The sequence below is a fragment of the Drosophila tropicalis genome, unplaced genomic scaffold (genome assembly GCF_018151085.1).
Source record: "Drosophila tropicalis isolate 14030-0801.00 unplaced genomic scaffold, ASM1815108v1 contig_4, whole genome shotgun sequence".
Classification (NCBI taxonomy): Eukaryota; Metazoa; Arthropoda; class Insecta; order Diptera; family Drosophilidae; genus Drosophila; species Drosophila tropicalis.
The window spans coordinates 1,065,401-1,084,639 of record NW_027172862.1 but is presented as its reverse complement, the minus strand read 5'-3'; the positions used below and the strand labels follow the sequence as shown (position 1 = coordinate 1,084,639).

At 34.1% G+C, this 19,239-nt stretch overlaps 3 protein-coding genes across 5 annotated transcripts; 2 read left to right on the top strand and 1 right to left on the bottom strand.

The window, feature by feature from the left end:
- Positions 1 to 7,695: 7,695 nt before the first annotated feature.
- inc (BTB/POZ domain-containing protein inc) lies at positions 7,696 to 13,381 on the bottom strand. 2 transcript variants are annotated; one of them, XM_068285186.1, is made up of 6 exons: positions 13,304 to 13,381; positions 12,677 to 13,232; positions 9,993 to 10,178; positions 9,391 to 9,456; positions 9,140 to 9,330; positions 7,696 to 8,852 (listed from the first exon to the last, which is right to left on the bottom strand). In XM_068285186.1, exons 2-6 carry the CDS (start codon positions 12,860 to 12,862, stop codon positions 8,840 to 8,842), a joined length of 642 nt encoding a protein of 213 aa, XP_068141287.1. In that variant the 5' UTR covers positions 12,863 to 13,232; positions 13,304 to 13,381; the 3' UTR covers positions 7,696 to 8,839. The 2 variants fall into 2 exon arrangements, with proteins under 2 accessions (XP_068141287.1, XP_068141286.1); XM_068285185.1 differs by having other exon boundaries at positions 12,677 to 13,342.
- Positions 13,382 to 13,513: 132 nt separating this feature from the next.
- LOC137573204 (zinc finger C4H2 domain-containing protein) lies at positions 13,514 to 15,239 on the top strand. Its single transcript, XM_068285075.1, is given in 2 exon segments — positions 13,514 to 14,830; positions 14,832 to 15,239. Coding segments are annotated over 2 exon segments (1,062 nt in total). The 5' UTR covers positions 13,514 to 13,840; the 3' UTR covers positions 14,904 to 15,239.
- Positions 15,240 to 15,503: 264 nt separating this feature from the next.
- wus (TM2 and DnaJ domain-containing protein wurst) lies at positions 15,504 to 17,529 on the top strand. 2 transcript variants are annotated; one of them, XM_068285091.1, is made up of 2 exons: positions 15,504 to 15,641; positions 15,963 to 17,529. In XM_068285091.1, exon 2 carries the CDS (start codon positions 15,967 to 15,969, stop codon positions 17,230 to 17,232), a length of 1,266 nt encoding a protein of 421 aa, XP_068141192.1. In that variant the 5' UTR covers positions 15,504 to 15,641; positions 15,963 to 15,966; the 3' UTR covers positions 17,233 to 17,529. The 2 variants fall into 2 exon arrangements, with proteins under 2 accessions (XP_068141192.1, XP_068141193.1); XM_068285092.1 differs by lacking the exon at positions 15,504 to 15,641 and adding an exon at positions 15,742 to 15,899.
- Positions 17,530 to 19,239: the final 1,710 nt, after the last annotated feature.

The window sequence follows — 19,239 nt, the reverse complement described above, 5'->3', positions numbered from 1 at the left end:
ATAACAAGAAGAGAAAATGAAAACTAGACAACTTTTCTTCTTAGATTTGAGAGTTGATTACAACAGTGAGACACAATTATAATGAACAAGCAAAGCAAATAGTTTAATCGGGGCGTTTAACTTTCTTTGAATTTGGTTGCAGACTTTCTTTTAATAATATTATTCAACTATCTGTAGTATTCTTTGTGCCATGCTATTCATAACACACCAAAAAGTGAATAGATAAAGACAGATAGAGACATACATAAATACATACATATACATATATACAGATAGAAGATATCCATATTCCATCCAATTTTTATTATAGAACGAAACGAAAATGGTATGGGTAAGAAGAAGGGTAAAAGTAAAAGGGTGTGGTGTGAAAAACAATAGGAAGTCGAGGGTGGAGGAGGGAGGAGATAGATTAAGTCTCAAGCATTTTCTCTACACTCTCATTCTCCATCTCTCCTCGCGCTCTCTCTCTCTCTCTTTCTCTTATCTACTCTTTAAACAGAAAGTTAGAAATGAAAACAAAATTATATACAGACACACACACATACATATATATATATATATATATGTATGTATATATATATGTATGTGTATATATGTAGTATAAAAAGAAACTTGATTTTAAGCGTTTTTCTAGTTTTTAAACAAAAAAAAAAAAAAAAAAAAAACATTATTAATTTATTAAACACAACAAACAACAAATTACTGCCAATTGATAATAATAATTTGGATTAACTTGAACTTGTTCTTGATCTTGAGCAACAACAACAACAACAACATTTGGCAGTAATTTTCTCTCTCCTTACAATACGAAATAAAAATATATATATATTTACAATACATACATACATATATATATGTTTAAATATTAACACGTTTATTTTATTTTACTTTATTTTTTTTGTTGTTTTTTTTTTCTTCGTCTTTTAGTTTTAACTGCAACACAATATACAACAACAACAACAACAAAAACAAACTTTTGGCTTACTTACAATTGATTATATATATATATGTTTGTTTTTTTTTTTTTTTGTGTTTTTTTTTTAGTTTTTGTCTTACGAAAAATAATGCAAACAAACTGTGATCTAAAAAAGAAAAATGAAAAATTTTCGGATTTTCTTTGTACAAAATTCTTGTTTTGGCTGTTCCTTAATTTTACTCAAAATTTATGTTTAGGTCTTACAAAAAGTTTAAAAAAAAAAAAAAAAAAAAAAAAAAAATGAAAGAAATTTAATTAAATAAAGAAAAACAAAAAAAAAAAAAAAAAAACTGAAATGAAGAAAAAACGAACTGTGAAAGCAAAGAAAACTTTTTTGTATTATTTTTTGTACATCAATTGTTTCTATATATCTCTATATATACATATATATATATTTAATTAATTAATTAAATGTTTTATTCAAAATTATATCTTTACACTACAACAACAACAACAACAAAAACAAAAACAACTGCAACAAAAATAAAGCAAACTCAAAATTTATTTAACATTTTACTTTTTTCTTTGGTTTCTCTTTTTGACACACACACACACAAACACACACACACAAATGTCCAATGCAGAGAGCAAAAAAGAAGCTGTAAGTAATATTTAAACCACCAACGCCACACCCCCCTCCCCCCATTCATCCAGCCCCCTAAAAATATCTATTTAGCATGGCCAAAAGAAGTGAAAATCAAAAATTTAAAGAGAGAAATGAAAATTTATACATACAAATGTAAGCGTGGGGGGAATATATATCAGCTAATTTACATATGTATATATAAACTCAATATCGATTCAGGTTCAGTTAACAAACTAACAACAACAACAACACCCTCTCTGTCTCCCTCTCTTCCCTTGATGCCAATCGATAAGACATTTGATTTGATTAAGACTATAATAATTCAGTTGTGTATAAGATCTTAACTGTTGTCGGTGAAACCATTTAACAAAAAAAAACTAAAATTTAGAATTTAGTGCAAAAATTTTTACATCTACAAATGAAAAAAAATTCATATCGATTCGATTGCATTTCTATTCTCTAAGTATATATGGAAAAAGAAACAAGATGAGATGCCAAATAAATCAGGGTTCCAATATATATGTATGTATGTATATTGCATATGTATGTGTCATTTTCTCAAGCAAATTTAAAAGTAGTTGATAGCTCTAAAAAAAAAAAAAAAAAAAAAAAAAAAAAAAAAGTTCATAAATTCAAAATATTCTTAGAAATAATTGAAAATGAAAGTGAACTTTAAGTATATCAAAAATTTCATCCCAAAACCATGCACACACACACACACACACACACACACACACACACAGAGAGACACTTCCCCATCCATACATATGCACAATGTATCCTTTCCAAATTTGATAGAAGAAGAAAATTGATCATGAAAATGCAACGCATATCACAAAAAGAAAAGAAAACAAAATTAACAAACAAAACAAGAAGGAAAAAACAATTAGATAATTGAAAATTATTAGTCAAAATTATTAAAAAAAAAAAAAAAAAAAAAAAAAACACACACACACACAACAAAAAACAAACTTCTATATATGTAAATTAATTGTATAAACCAAAAATACATTTCGAAACTTTGCTGTTTATTGATTTAACTTTTTTCGGTAACAAAAAAAAAAAAAAAAAAAAAAAAATTAAAGAAAAAAAAAAAAAAAGAAAGAAAAGATGAAAAAAAAGAAAACAAAAACAAAAATCTGTGATTAACTACAAAATTTAAATTTTTAAAATTAAATGTATAGCGACAAAGGAAAGAACAAAGAAAAAAAAAAATATTTAAAAAAAAAAACCGCCCTCCAAAAAAAAAAAAAAAAGAGTTTAAAAAAAAAGAAGAACTCTTTCAAATTGAGGGCTGGGCTTAATATCGGCTGTGCCGACTTTTGAATACCCTAGCAATTTGCATTTTGTTGCGGATCGGAGAGAAAAATTAAAGTTTCTTCTCCTCTCAGATAGATATCTAAAACAAAGATCCAAGATACCATATAGTCGTCCGATCTGGATCTACTGATCCCTAAATATAGATGCCTTTTGCTGGGATTCAATATAAATTGAAAATACAAAAAAGTTTATTTAAAATCTTTTTTTTTTTTTTAAATCTGTCTGTCTCTCTCTAACTAATATGCAGTTGCATTTTTAAAAGACTTTTGGCTAAACACACACATATACACTTTCAACTTCTTACACACACACACACACACGAATCCCTGAAAAGAGTCCAGGTGTTGTTTTTTTTTTCTGTTGTTTTTCACATTTGATTTTGATTTTAATTAGATTTTTCTAGGCATAATAATAATATATATATATATATATATATATATATTTAGCATATATATGGAATATCTGTAATTTCGAACACTTTAAAAGTCCGAATTTATAAAAAACAAAAACAAAGTTAAAGAAACTCTTACATATTAGTTAATAAAACCAACAAAAAATGAACACATAAATTGCACAACTTAAAAAAGAAAAGAAAAATCATACAAAATACCCACCCATACAAACACACACACACACACACACACACACAACAAACATATATAGAAAGAGCAACACTAATTGTACATTTTTTTTCAATTATTCATAATCAATACAAAGAAAAAAAAAAAAAAAAGAAAAGGGAAGAGAAGCAAAAACAAAAAAATATAATGAACAAAAAAAAGTTAAATGTGGTCAACAAAATGTTGTGCATGAAAATGAAAATTGCAAAAGTATCAAGCAACAACAATACGAAATATACCACAACAACAACAACAACAACAACAAAATAATAATAGTAATTATAATAATATTAATAATAATAATAATAATCTATATATAAAACATATATAACACAAAAAGCGCTGGCATATATAACACATGTTTTTTTTTTAAGTGTACTACTAACTTACATGATGGCAGAGAGAAACAAACGAAAAGAATCGAAACGAATGGCAAGAAAAGTAATGAAATGATGAACAATTTACTGAATGAACCACGGGCATTAAGAAGTTGTGGCATCAGAATGAATTATGCATATTTATAGATATGTATGTATATCTATATATATAAATTACATGTATACAAAAAGAAACAAACAAAAAAAGAAAAACAGAAACACAAACAAAAGAAAAAAACATAAAAAAAATACAAAAAACCCATAAATTATAAATAAAAATTCTAAAACAAAAAACAAATCGTATGCTTAATTTCTTCCTGGCTTAAAAGGTTAAGTATCGAAATATATATATATCAATCTTTATCTTGTGCTGCCCTCTCCCAAGGATATTTTGAAGAAGACTCTTTGATCCCTACCAACACTCGCCTGTTGCCTGGATATGCGGATTGAGGAAATATTTAACAAGTAGAGTAGACATTTTTTTCAGATCATACGAATCCTTTTTGAGCCTTGTGAGCTGGTTGATACTTTTCTTAACCTAAATGACTTCTATTTTCCTTGATATTTTGAAACATTAACTAAACATTTATCGTTTTTTTGAATCGTGGACTAAAAATAATGTAAATACAGTAGAATCCCCTTATAACGACGCTCAAGGGACCAACGACCGACAGTACTAACCGAAGGCTCTTTCATATTAGTTTGTATTGGGACCAACCAAACACTCATCGAACTTTAGTCGTCACAACTGGATAAACGTTATAAGTGGAATCGTTATAACCGTATTCTACTGTACTTATGTTCTTTTGCCAAGTCGACAAACTTTAACAAACTCTTTGAAAAACTTTGAATAATAGGACTATTTTTTATTTACAAATTTTTAGAGAGTCTTTTAAAGAATAAGGACAATTCAGTAGTTAAATAAAGAATGGACTTTTCTGACATGAGGCAAGCTGAGCTATCAAGGATTTTCAGGTACATAATTTCCATTTTTCTTCCTATTACAATTAAGTTCCAATTATTATCGATTCACGAAGAAAGAATACTGGCATCCCGCATCTCTAGACAAACAAAAATCTGCAAAAAGGCTAATGATATCGATTGTGCCAGCAAATCAGTGCCAGAATGAGCAAATGCTATGGGGAGCCCACCTCCGTACAGAGATGATTGATCAAGTTGTGATATAGCATTTCAAAATCGGTTAGAGATTGACCAAAATATGTGCTGGAAAAAATGGTAAAAAAAATCCAATAAAAAAAGGTGAATTTCCTTTGTGAAACATTTCCCAGGGGAGTCCCCCATAAAATAGCTGAGGGATTTCTGAGTTAGCCCAGACACAAACCACACAGCTCAAAATTGCGTTAACAGAGCTCAAATCGCGTTAGCGAAGCGACTTAAATCGGGGGATTTACAAAATACACTGTGCAAAACGCAGCAAACAGTCTGTCATTTGTTCTCCCCTATTACGACGGTTTGAAATCCAAAGGAAAAAGGGGGTGGGGCCAGAAATAATGCGATTCCTGATCAGTATCAGCTCGTGTATGTGTTATGTAGATTTATGTTTAATGGTTTATTTATAATTTGTGAATTATTTAAGTACAGATACAGGTATGTATATACACATATGTATATGCATACATATTTAGCATAATGTTTGCTTGCGGGATCTGTAACATTTTGCAATTAGTGTTTTTGTTTTATTATCGTTTTTTTTTTTTTTTTTGCATCTGAACAATGTACATAAAACAGTTTATTGTTCAGTTTATTTCATTTGCTTCTTTTAATGTCTGCTCTCTGGTATAACTACAAGATAATTGTAAAGGGTTTTTATTTTTTATTATTATTTTGCTCTTAAGTCTGCTTTAGCCGGGCCTAATTCTCCCCCCCAACAGCCCTACTACACACACACACACATATACACACGCACACACAGACACATGCACAGGGTGGGGAGATCTGCGGCGGCCCAGAAAAAAAATGAACTTTATAAGCGTTACAATTGTTTCTTATTTGTTGTTGTTTACTATTTTATTTATATTTGTTTGTATGTATGTGTATGGTACATACATACATATAAATTATTTTGTTTGGTTTTTGTTTTTTATGTATGTATAATAAAATAATTCAAAATGGTTACAAAAAATGGGTACGAGTAGGTGGCGACGTTCTGTGATTTGTTAATTTTTAATTCCTCCTTTTTTTAATCATTTTGAATTCTTAATTTGTTTTTAGTTTTAGTTATTGTGTATGTGTGTATAAATTAGTTGCTATTTTAAAATTATATACATTCATAGACTTATCATATCAAGCATATATAATTTATATGCATATTTTTATTTTATTTATTATTTAATTTATTATTTTGCTGCACAAAACGTCGCCGGATTTTAGTTTTTAGTTGTTGTTTTTTTTTTTTTTTTTTTTTTTTTTTTCGTTTTTGAGTGCAAGTTCACATAAATTCAGTCGTGATTCAATATATTTTTGTTTTATTTCTTTACAATTTTTAAATAAAGCTCAAGGGCGCTACACACACACACACACACACATGCACACACACACACACACACATGCACACACACACAACGAAGGCTGCTTTTGATCTCTATATAGATATATAATTAGAATGATAGATGTGCCTATGCTTTTGTTTCTCTTTCTATATATCAATTATATATGTAAATGCAGCTCGAACTTAGTTTAAAGAAAGTAAATTGCTTTAAAAAGAAATGATTTCATTATCATCATGATCAGCATTTAACGTAATTGTTCATCGTTAATATTATCCATTATCTTTTCTTAAACGCCAAACAGAGGCCTCTCTTTGATTAATGAGTTCATTCTCTAGACAAACATTGCTTGTTTTTCAGTTTTAGGGTAGTACACGGATGAAGGCAAATATATGTATATATATGTATGTATGTATAGGCTAAAGGCTTTTTAAATTTACTCGTTTATTTAGAGGGGGACAATGGGTAATTCCGTCAAAACTTTCTTGGCAAACGAATGAAAACAATTCAAAAATCCGAACAAACTAAGCTTTTTTTTTTTTTGATTTTGTTTCAAAACTGCAAGTTATAGTAAAAATAATCAAAATAAATATTCAAAAGCTTCTTCTTGTAAACAATACAAGGAAAAGTGATTAAACTTATGTCAATAATATCAAGCTGGTTTACACAAATAATTTAATTTAAGATTCTTTGTTAACTTTTAAAAAAGGAATTGAGCTTAAGCCTATGAAAGTTGTAATTGAATTACCCACAAATTCGAACTATAGACCATTTATCCGATACATGTACATATATATATATATATATATATATATATATATTGCCTGTTATTAACTATTAACTAGAACATTATTTTATTGTTGTTACTGCAGTTGCTGTTGTTGTTATTGTTATTGTTGTTGCTGGTTGTTGTTTTAATGGCATTTTACAATAAAATACTTAAACTTTGTTGTTAGCGTATATATAAATATACAAATATACATATAGATTGGTTCATAATATATGTCTATATATATGTATATGTACATATATACACAGTTGATCATTAGATAGGACCATGGCTTTATATGACAATTAAATTACTATACTTGCTCTATGATCTATGAAGGGTCTTTCGCTTTGATGACGTTCCTTGTGTCCTTAAAAGGTATACATAGCTCGTTAAGTCGTATCTAGTGATCGACTGTGTATGTACATAGATATTGTGTTAGTTAGTATAATTATTTAAATAAATAAACGAACAGTACAATGCTGGCGGTGTTTATAGTTTTGACATTTCACTTAAAACATTTTCAGTTTTTTTGTTGCCTTTCTTGTTGTTAAATATATTATTGTGTTATTTTTTGAGCTATCCTGTTTTGTTTTTTGTTTTATTGTTGGTGCTTTTTGTGCTCTATTGTTGTTTGTTTATTTGTTGTGTGCCTCTTCCCTTTTGACAAAAAGGAAGAACCAGATAAATATCCCATGTAATACATCTTTCTTGCTTACTCTCATTACGTCTCTTTCGCTCTTTATCTAACATTCTCTCTCTCTTTCTTTTTAATAACGTCGTCTCTTTCGTTTTTATTGAGTCAACAAAGCATTTCAATTCATTTATGTATTGTACTTATGTTTATTCTTCTTTTGCAACATTCATACACACTCAGGCGCACATACACACACACACTCTAGACACACACACACACGCATAGCATAGAAATTTGTTAACTTGGTCTCTTGTATGGAAATGAAATTTGATTGAAATGAACAAATCATCAAATCAAAACATAATGGAAGATTATACTCAATTCCGATTCGTATTCCGTGTTCAATGTGTGAAATCTTAACGCTTTCAAATGTTTCAACTGATTTCATATATATTTTAGATATATATATATATATATACATATCTCATCGGATCATAAAATTGATCAGTAAGTTTCAAAAGATCTCGTTTAATTGTAGCTAAAAAGAGCTTTCTAAACTGTATAATTGTCTATAAAAACGTTTCAAAACTTGTTTATCTTAAGATGCAAATGTCTTGTGATTTTCCATCAATTGAAAAACCACAAAATTGATGACAAAACAAGAACAACAAGTAATTGAATTGAAATCAAATGAAGAGACATACATACATAGAATGAAAGAAGTCTTGGCATTGGAATACGAATTAAAATTGAGTATAATACCGATTTTTTTAAATTTTTTTGCTGCTATATCACCGATAACATTATGAATATGCCTTTTTTTTGGTTTGTTTTGTTTTTAGTTTTTCTTTTCTTGAATATAAAATTTGAAATTCAATTAATTGATTGATTGACTGACTGACTGACTGTTATATACTTTGATTATAGAGTTTCATATCCGATTTTATGTTGTTGTTGTGTATGGATGATGTTGTTGTAATTGTTGTAGCATGTAGAATGGAGAGGAAGGGTTGAAGGATACAAGGATAAGGAGATATATGCAAATGTTTATATTCCCAGACTGCAATTAGATAGAAAAAAGTATATAAATTAACATATCAATATAAAATAATACTTAAATATAATTTGCTCACACACACAGAGAAGACACACACACACAAATGCAGCGCATTTAAAATTGCAGTTCTCTATATACTAAAGTAAACTATTTATGGTTAAATTGTGCGTTTTGCTTTCTACCACATAGTTATATTCATTTCTTGATGTATTTGCTTCACACAGACACACTCAGACACACTTGCATATAGACAGACAGGACACTCTAAACAGAGCAATTTGCTGGCTTACATTCGCGATCCCTTTTGCTGCAGGACTTTGGCCCGATCATTTAGCTCCAATTCCCGACCGGCTGTCGATCCACATTCTTTGGATACCACGCAAAGGAACTCGTTATTTTCAAATGGACTATAAGTGGAGTATTGCATGCCAACAGTGATTAACTGCTCAAAACGCCAGCCATCCGACAGTGTTGAGATCATCTAAAGATAGAGATGGAATGTTTAATCATTGAGTTTTTAGATTTGTTATGTATTGCTCACCTGAGTCAGTTCCTGTTCACGGCATTGTAAAACACGATACACTCGCTTCTTATCGGCATGAGGACGCTGCAGCAATAGGGATAAGAGGTATCAATTAAGGATAACAATCGGTATTTGTTATGGATATCATATTCTATAAAGGACCTTTAGCAGTACTAGGTTCATTCAATTTCCTTTAACTTGGTTCATTCAATTGAGGACAACAATAACAAACTTTCCCCCTAGAATAATTAGAAACACCTGTGTCTGAGTGAAATTATCTATACGCACCCAAGGGAAACGTTACGAAAGTAGCCCGCCCTTGCCCCTCTCTTTCTATCACAATTTACCCCGGACTTATCAAATTTTATTATGACGTAGGAGATAATTGTGGAACTTCACGGCCATTAGGAGAGTTAGTGCTTGGGGGCGGGAGAGTGCCACCGACGACCGTAATATACATACTAGAGGCTAAAAATAATTCATTCCGAGAAGATAAGCGGCACCGATTCTGGTAGCCTTTATTTCACTATCTAACTAATTGTATTGTAATTGCATTTTAATAGTCAGAATTTCTGCCACCCAAAATAGATTATGATTGTGGGGATGGTTGAACAACTCACCTGATCCCTGTGACTGATGCACTCTTTGAGCAGAGCTATCAGCTGTGTGACATTATAGAATTCAGCCTCTTCAAGGACACCCTCTTCGGAGACGCCATCGAGCACAAGTTTGCCATGTCTTAGATAATTGAGCACAGGAGCAAAATATTTAGGATCTCTGTCAATCAGATAGGCGCCAGTCTCATCCTGTGTGTATATGGGAGAGATAAAGCAGAGATGGAGCATGAAAGTGGGTTTTCTTGTGTTTCTAGCAATTAGTAAATTGATTGATAGGAAATGTGTCATTTATGTGTCACTCAAAAATTGTAGGTAGGCAAAATGCAAAACATTTAAATCAAATCAAATCATCATCAGACAGACTGCTTTTGCTGCTGCTTCTGCTGTTGCAGGTGAATGACGGGCCACCAGCCACCAGTTGGTGCTTTGTTTGCTATTATTGTAGCTAGCTAAACTAGATGGGAATGGGGGTGAGTATGGGGTTGGTGGGGATGTCGGTTTTGGGTTGGTTTTTTTTTTTTTTTTGGGGACGAGGGGAGCAAGACATGGGCCTAGCCTTAATTGCTGAGCGCACACACACACACACACACACACACACACACACACACACACACACAAACTTAATCAATAACAAAGGCGCGGGCGCACAACAATAAAACAAAACCATTAACCGGAAGAGCTATTTGCTTTTAAGCAACGAAATTGTAAATACCCAACGAATTTTATTCACTAACTTTTCTATTTCTCTTGAAATATTATTTGCCAAAATAAACTAAAACTTAAATGGACAGTGAAAAACAAAATTTAGACTAATTGGGTTTACTGTAAAAAACAATTTAAAATATTTAATTTCAATTTGGTTATGAAAATTGGACTAATTAGGCATGCCATAAATTAAAATCTAAATCTAATCTGATATCTAAACAATTGCCTTTTGATTGCATATTAATTGTTTATATTTAACTATTTTGTTTATATAAACTTAAATTTCATTAATGAATAAAACTAATTTGATTCGCTTTGATTAAAATGAGTTCCGTAAGCTTTGAAAATGTAAAATTATTTAGAAAATACTCAACATAGAAAACCTTAAAAAGTCAAACCGTTCAAATTCAAAATTTAGTTCATTTTTGGTATCAAATGTCATTGAAACGTCCAAGTTATAAATGGAAAATAATCCTAAAATTTAATCTTTATAACCGACTTTCTTTTTAGTAACATTTCCCATTGATTATTTGATCGAATAATTCTAATATACCCTAAATTTTTGTTTTGTTTTGGTTGGAGGGTAAAGAAAAGTGCAAAAACTTTTTATTATTGAAAACAATTTTGTGCTGGCATAACAAGAGAGACAGAGAGAGAGAGAGAGAGAGAGAGAGCGTGAGAAGAAGGGGGGGACTGAGTGCTGAAAGGAGGAGGACAACGTTTTGGGGGTGTCATTGGGAATTTGTAAAGAGGCAAACATGGCATGGGGCAGTCCGGGTAAGGTAGCATTTCTGTCGATATTTGTTTATCTCAAATAAAATTATAATCCCATATGTGTTGAGGAATTCTCGTTTTGTTTAATATATATAAAATATATACATATATAACTATGTACATACATATGTACATATGTATGTATATTGAGGAATTTCTCTAAATTTTTTGTTTTGGTTTTATTTATTTTGTGTTGTTTTTCTTTTGTTTTATAACAAGAAATATGCCTGGCTCTTGTTACTCCTCCTTGCCCCACCAAAAACAAAAGCCGCCCACGCAATTCCAAGGACTCGCTGTCACAGTAAACTAGTTCGCTGTCCCTGTGTGTGTGTGTGTGTGTGTGTGCATTTGTGTGTTGCAACATGCATTTGGGTTGCCCCAGAAAGAGGCACAACAACATAAGAGAGCGAGGGAGAGAGCAAGAGGACAACGTAACACAATATCTGTGCTCTGCTGCTGCCTGACCTGCATTTCAAATATTTTTTATACCAAATTCGTATATAGAACATCATAGTGACACAGAGCGAGATAGAAAGAGATAGAGAGAAAGTAACTAACTAGTTTTGGGACAAGCATTAGATAGATGATGGACAGACCGATTCGTTTGTTGGATTTGCTTAATCAATTAGTAACAGATCTTTCTCTATGGATAAGTGACATTGAAGCGATTAATTAGTTATCCACCAGCACAGTGGTACAAAATATGCTACTAAATTAAGTTAATTTCTACAAAATGTGCAAATTTTTTAGCAGCTGATAAATATTAAAAATGAATCATTTTTGAAATTGGATCTAAATGAATCCAAGCTAATCTGATCCTGATCTGTTTAAAATATATATTTATTTGAAATTGGAATTCTTGCTGATTGGCAGTCCCAATCGCGTCTGCACCTCCTCCGCCTTCTATGCTATGCAACATGTATCTGATTTCGTCGGTAACAAGATCTGCCAAAAAAATTGATGTATGTATAAACAAATGTGTATATACACAGACTTGCATATATTTTCCTCTATATAAATCTGTATATGAAAACACTTCACCAGCAGACTCTTCCAAGTGACCTACATAGACTATAGATAATTACATTTAGATACATATTTATATATGTATATACATACATAAGCGATTTATGATAATGATAAAAGCATTAAATCAAATTCTAAGCTAATTGTTTTTGTTTTTTTACTATATATATGTAAATACTCACCCGATCTGATATTAAATCACAATCCTCTTGTATGAGACGGGATAGAAATGAATTTGGGTCACGGGACAGTGTTGTTTTGGTGGTCAGAAAGTAGGTGCCACCCACATTTAATTTGACCCACTGGTCGGTGCCTTGTTTTTTCAGGACATTTGGGCTTTTGCGTGAGTTTATAAACACTGTGCTCATGTTGTTGTTGTTGCTGTTATTGTTGCTGCTACTGCTTGTGTTTTTAATGTTGTTGTTGTTGGTAGTGTAAAAGAAATGCTGCAACTGCGACGCCGTGATTGCTTCTTTGTCCTAGATCCTTGCTCCAGAGATAAACAATGTCGAATGTGAATTCCAATTTGAATTCTGTTGTTGAATTTGGTGTGCTTGTGTATGGGTGTATGTGTGTGTGTTTTTATTATTTTTTTTTATTGTCTGCAGTTGGATTTTGCACCCCCCACTCCTCAGCTCATACTTTGCGTCTTTGTTGTTGTCTTGTGTTATTGCTGTTTGCTGCTTCTGTTATAGTTCTCCCGCACTCCTGCTGTTTCGTCGCTGCTTCTACCTTTGCCTAGGCGTTTCGTTATTACATTAATAAATATTATTTAATTTTATTAGCTGCTTTTTGGTGGCTTCGCTCACGTTTTATTTTGCTTTTGCTAGCTGCTAGAGGTGGGAAAAACATCGATGTTTTTTTGCACACCTCTGGCGATAAAAGCTAAAGTTATCGTAGTCGATCTTATCGGAGCAAAATTATCGTAATCGGCATTATTGGAGCAAAGTTATCGTAATCTATATTATCGGAGCAAAGTTATCGTAATCGACAATATCGAGCAAACCTATTGTAATCAACATTTTTGTGTGTGTCTGAAAGAGAAAGCAATACAGCATATATTTTTCGTATAACAGAAAAAATTTTCAGGATTTAAGGGCAGAAACAAAAATAAAAATCAAAACATTTAAGAAAATCACAATCACAACGAAAAATGATCAAGGCAACAATAAACGCAAACACAGTGCACCAGTGAATGCCTAAGCAAAAGCCAACTACACCGCAAAACCGTCAAATTGCACCGTGAATGCCCCCCTGGAGTGTGGACAAATCTGAGTTGAAGTGGATCCAGACAGAGACAGAGGAATTACAAGTACACAACGCGCGGTCAGTGTAAGGGGGTGAAAATGGCCACCAGCGAGATATCCAGCTCCAATGAGCGCCACTATTATGCCAAGCTAGAAGCCATTAAGGACATACGCGACAAGACGCTTACTCTGGAGAAGCTCAAGGTACGCATCATCAAGGAGGTAAAGTTGAGCGACGATGAGGAGAAGTGCCTGGAAGAGTATCGCAAGGAGATGGAACATTTGCTGGAGGAGAAAATGTCGCATGTGGAGGAGCTGCGCCAGATACATGCTGACATCAATGACATGGAAAACATCATCAAGCAGACAAAGGAGAATCAAACACGTTCCTTCGACATGGCTAATCGGGTGTATGAGGAATACTTGGCCCTCAAATATCAAATCGATCATATGCGCCGAGACTACTTGGGCCTGAGTCCACTGAGGGATCTACATGAAGAGGAGGGCAGCCCCATTTCCAAGGACCGTTTTCAGACCAATTTTCTCAAGGTGGCTGCCCAATCGGCGGCAGCAGCTGCGGCGGCTGCAGCCGCTTCGGTAAATCAGCCCACATCCCTGGCCCGCCCGCATCCGCGTCATCCTTTGATGCCGGAGGCCACGGTTACAACACTGCCTCCGACTGGCGGCTCCGGCGGTGCTGGTGGGGGAGGAGGTGCTGGCGGAAGCGGTGCTTGTGGTGGCAGCTCTGCAAACAGTGCCGGCGGTGGTAATGGTGGTGGCGGCGGCGGTGGTCCTGGAGCCGGCGGTGGACCCGGTGGACACGCATTTATGCCACCCGCACCACCTCCAGGTGGAGCAGCCGCTGCTGCTGCTGCTGCAGCTGCGGCGGCGGCTGCCGTTCGTTTGGGCAAAGGCGATTTCTCGGCTCCGCCTCCACCTCCGCCACCCACAAATCGTTTGCAGCAAACGCCATCTATTGGCATTGGACATCATCCGTCTTTCCGTTCCGATTTCAATGTGAATCTCCGCCAGCAGCCGCCGCCGATGAAGTCGTGTCTCTCCTGTCATCAGCAAATCCATCGCAATGCCCCCCATTTGCCCGCTGTGCAAGGCCAAGTCCCGCTCCCGCAACCCAAAGAAGCCCAAGAAGAAGAACAACTAAACTGCGGCTACCTCCCAGGGTGGGCAAGGGACCAAATGCCCTGGGAACCATGAACTACACTCATCATTTTACTAGCCACTAAGAGAAATTCTTTTTTTCTGCATCCTATTTATTAACCCAACGAAAGTATTAAAACTCGTCTCATAACATTTTTAGTTGATAAGTTTTTCGCTCAAATTGAAACTTTAATCAATTTGCTGGACAATTTTTTTTTTTCTATATTGTAACAACAAAATATTGTGTCAAAATATATATATATATATACATACAAATACATTTAAATGTAGACATATTAAGCCGAAACGAATATAAAAAATAAATTGAATGAAAAAATTATGTGTATAAGTTTGGAAATATAAATATTTAAAGTATTCAACATGATTTCTTGGTTGAATTTTAATTGTTTAGATTAAATATGCTCGATTTTAAGTTCTCAAGTAAACATAATATAGAAATTATAATTACATATTCATTACTCTCAAAAATTAAATGCAATTTAAATTTAACGTGCTCACTTATCGATATATATATATATATAATTTATCGACTATCGAATATAGTTGATGGACATGTGGCCCGATCTGGCAGCACTGTTACTCATTTTAAAGAGCGCGTACCCATTCACGAGGGAGCAACTCAAACACAGTTGAAACGAGAAGCGCAACAGGTTCAATTTCTACAATAGAAATCCAATTGGATTTGTTTCAATTTATTTTGCAGTCTTATCTGCAAGTCAAGGTAAAGCGTAACTAAAGTGTTTTAAAATTTATTATTTTTCTTCTTCTTGGTGGGTTTGTGTTGCTGTTGTTGTTGTGATTATTTTTTTTCTTGGTGCCTGCGTGCAGTGAATCAAATATGTGAAAAGAGAAAGTTCAGAAGCGTAACGGGAACAGCAACTACAACAACAACAAAAACAACTGAACCACTGAGCGTGCGCGCAGCGACATTTTTTCAACTGCGTTAAAAGAAATTGTACAGAATTCAATTGAAAAAAATGTAATAGAAGCGTTTAATTGTTGTTTGTGTGTATTATTATTGTTTTATTTACTTTTTTCTTAGAACTATGGGAACCAAACAAACAATTTCAACAAATGCCAATGCAAAGGCCAAAGCCAAAGAAACCGCTGACTCTTCACCAATAAGTGGATCAAAAGTCGAACCACTGGAATCAGCAGCAGCAACAGGTAAAACAGCTCCACGTAAGGGACACGTCAGATCTAATCAGAGGGAAGCCAACTCGATGCCCGAACAGAAATCTGTTGTTGTGGCCTATTTCCTTTGGCTGTTTGGTGGCATCTTCGGATTGCATCATCTTTATCTGCATCGTGATCGCCATGCCTTCATCTGGTGGTGCACCTTGGGTGGCTACATGGGCATCGGCTGGATTGGAGAGATCTTTCTGATTCCCGAATATGTGCGCGATGCCAATGAGGATCCGCAGTTCGTCCAGTCGTTTGTGGCCCGGTTGCAGGCATATCAGAAGCCGCCATACTCATCGAAGCGTTTTGTGGGCCAGGTGATGATTGGCTATCTATTTGGCCAGATCTGCAGCATGGCCATACCACAGACCCTGGTGTGGGGATTAGATCTGAGTGTGCTGCATTGGTCGATACCCGTGGCCATATCCCTGGGCGTGTGGACTGTGGGTAATATTGGACGGGAGCAGGGTGTTTGGTGGCACTGTCTGTTGGCCGGACTCATGGCCTATCCATCACGTTATTTCATCTACGATGAGACCTATTCACTGCTACTCACCGCTTTGGTCTCTGCCCTCGTCTTTGATGCCCTCTCGAAGCAATGGCGACGCACTCCACCGCGTCGACGTGGAGTTGGCGAACGTTCGGTGAAGCTAACAGCTGCCATTCTGGTCTATTGCTCACTCTGGGGCTCGTTCATCTACTTCAATGGCACCATTTCGGATGAGGATGGTGGCGAGGTGCCCATCCACGAGGCGATTCACAATTTCCTGGCCTCTGCCTGGTGGACAGACTTGAAGCAGGCCCTCCATGATACCTACAATTATGCCCAGCATCATGGCTGGTACGAGACATGGAAGGAGGTCTTCGAGAGCATGGATGTCGATGGTGAACGCAATTCATACAAGGTCCTGGGCGTCAGTGCCACAGCATCGCAGGCAGAGATAACTGCTGCCTATCGTCGCCTGTCCAAGGAGAATCATCCCGATAAGGTCAAGGATGAGGCACTCCGTGCCCAGGCCCATCAACGATTCATCGAGATCCAGCAGGCGTACAGTGTCCTGAGTAAAATCAAATCAAATCGTCGACGCAAGAACAAGCAATATCAGCAGGATGATGCTATAGTTCTCTAATCTTGACCCAATCTTCTATACCGAATATAATCTAGTCTAAGTCTAAAAAATGTACCCATAGAATAAGTCAAACAAAGTGCTCCTTACGATGAATCATTTTTATTTTTGTGAATTAGTTTAAATTAATCCCAAACCCCACAGAATCGAACAGATCCTATATATATTTATATGTGTAGAAAACCATTTCCTATTTTCCTCCACTTTTTTTTTTTAATTATTTTTTAGGCTTTTATTTATCTACGCAATTTTTCATTAATTTAAAACAAATAAAACATTATTTATTTATTTATTAAATAATTTCTAAACTATTATCCATTAAGATAAAAAAAAAAACAAATTTAAAGTTTAAAAAAATAGTTTTCATATGCAAAATTGATTAAAGATTCTTCAGGACCGAATTAAATTTGGGAAATTTAACAAAAGAATATTTAAAAAATTATAAAAACTAATTGGTCTTAAGGGCCTGCGATATCCTGGTTTGAACTCTGTTAAATGTTGACTGGTTCTAATACCCATTGATATTCATTGAGCAGGATCTTAAGGACCATATGAATCCAGATGTCTGTGTATTCTGAGGTTAATCTTTCTTTGTTAATTCAACTTTAGTTGCATGCTTAGATCGATGACCGTTGGGAAAACCACAAGACGAAGGCCTTAACAAGTAATCTTTCTCTAGAATTCTCTCTTATTCTCTCTCTCTCTCTCTCTCCTCCTTGTCTCAGAGTCCTTCACTTGGTAATATCAGTTACAAAACCAGACTATTTGTTAATGTGTTAAGATATATAGGTAGATATGAGTGGAGACGCGTCCCTGTGCTCCGTTTTCATCCGCACCGTTGACCAAATCCTTCTTTTTTTACTACCAGCCGTTGGAAGTGATGACATCCTCTAGAAGAGCGAATTGGAATCGGCCCTAGAGTTCCCATAGTCTGGCCTCATTGCAAATGGAGCGCCCACAAAATATGTGCAGAACCGATCCTGGCCTGTGCTCGAGCACATTAGTTTCGAAGTAGAGTCCTTACCTTTGACTGGACTGATCTCCAGTTGGATATATTCCGACATAGCTAATTATGTGAAAATTAACAACCTAAAAGATGTTTTAAAACCATTTTCGAAGGGGATATATTTGATTTTCGAGTAATGACACAATTTCAAGACGTTCAAGTCATAAAACCAAGTATAGTCCCATTTCGGATCCAGAACATAGGCGGATCTAGAGCTGTAAAATGGGGGAAATTTGCCCCTTAAAGTATGCAATGTGCAAAATGCTATTGATTGTTATAAAAAGACTCCATCAACAATGTTTGCTTTAAATATTGTTATATATAAATTCCACTAGTTCTTTGAATGCTTCAAAAGACACATTCCTGGGCTTATTGCATACTTTAAGGGTCGAATTTCCCCCATTTTACAGTCTTAGATCCGCCTTTGTGCTAAATCTTATGGCAATCTCATCCTATCCACAAGAAGTACTTGAAACTTACAAAATTTTTGGTAGTCAGTGAAATGCAAAGGCAGAAAGGAAACAAGTAAAGATTTTATTTCATTATCAGTTTGGCCCACTGTTCCTCGATGGACCCCACTGTGTGAAACTAAAATACAAATCGATTTCTTGACAAAGGCAATTGACTTGAAAGAAAAGTCTTAAAAAAATTGTAAACTGTTTCGAATTCTATTTTCGGTAACGATCTATTTCGCTTTCACATCGAAAACTGCCTTCAAAATATTGTAATATTTGGAGATTTGACGTCTGTTTACACGACTCGGAACAACATTTTAAGGCCCTTTTGGGTATTTCAATTGATTTATTTTATTTTTCACTTCCTCAAGTCAAAAGAGACAAACAATTATTAATATTTTTTTTCATAATTTTTATAATCATTTATTTATTTTAATTTTTTACATAAATGGAATGAACTACTTAACAAACTAGGCAAAAAAAAAAATATTTAATTGATAAAAATATGTATTTACGATATTTTTTGTTTTTTTTTTTTTTTTTTGTTGT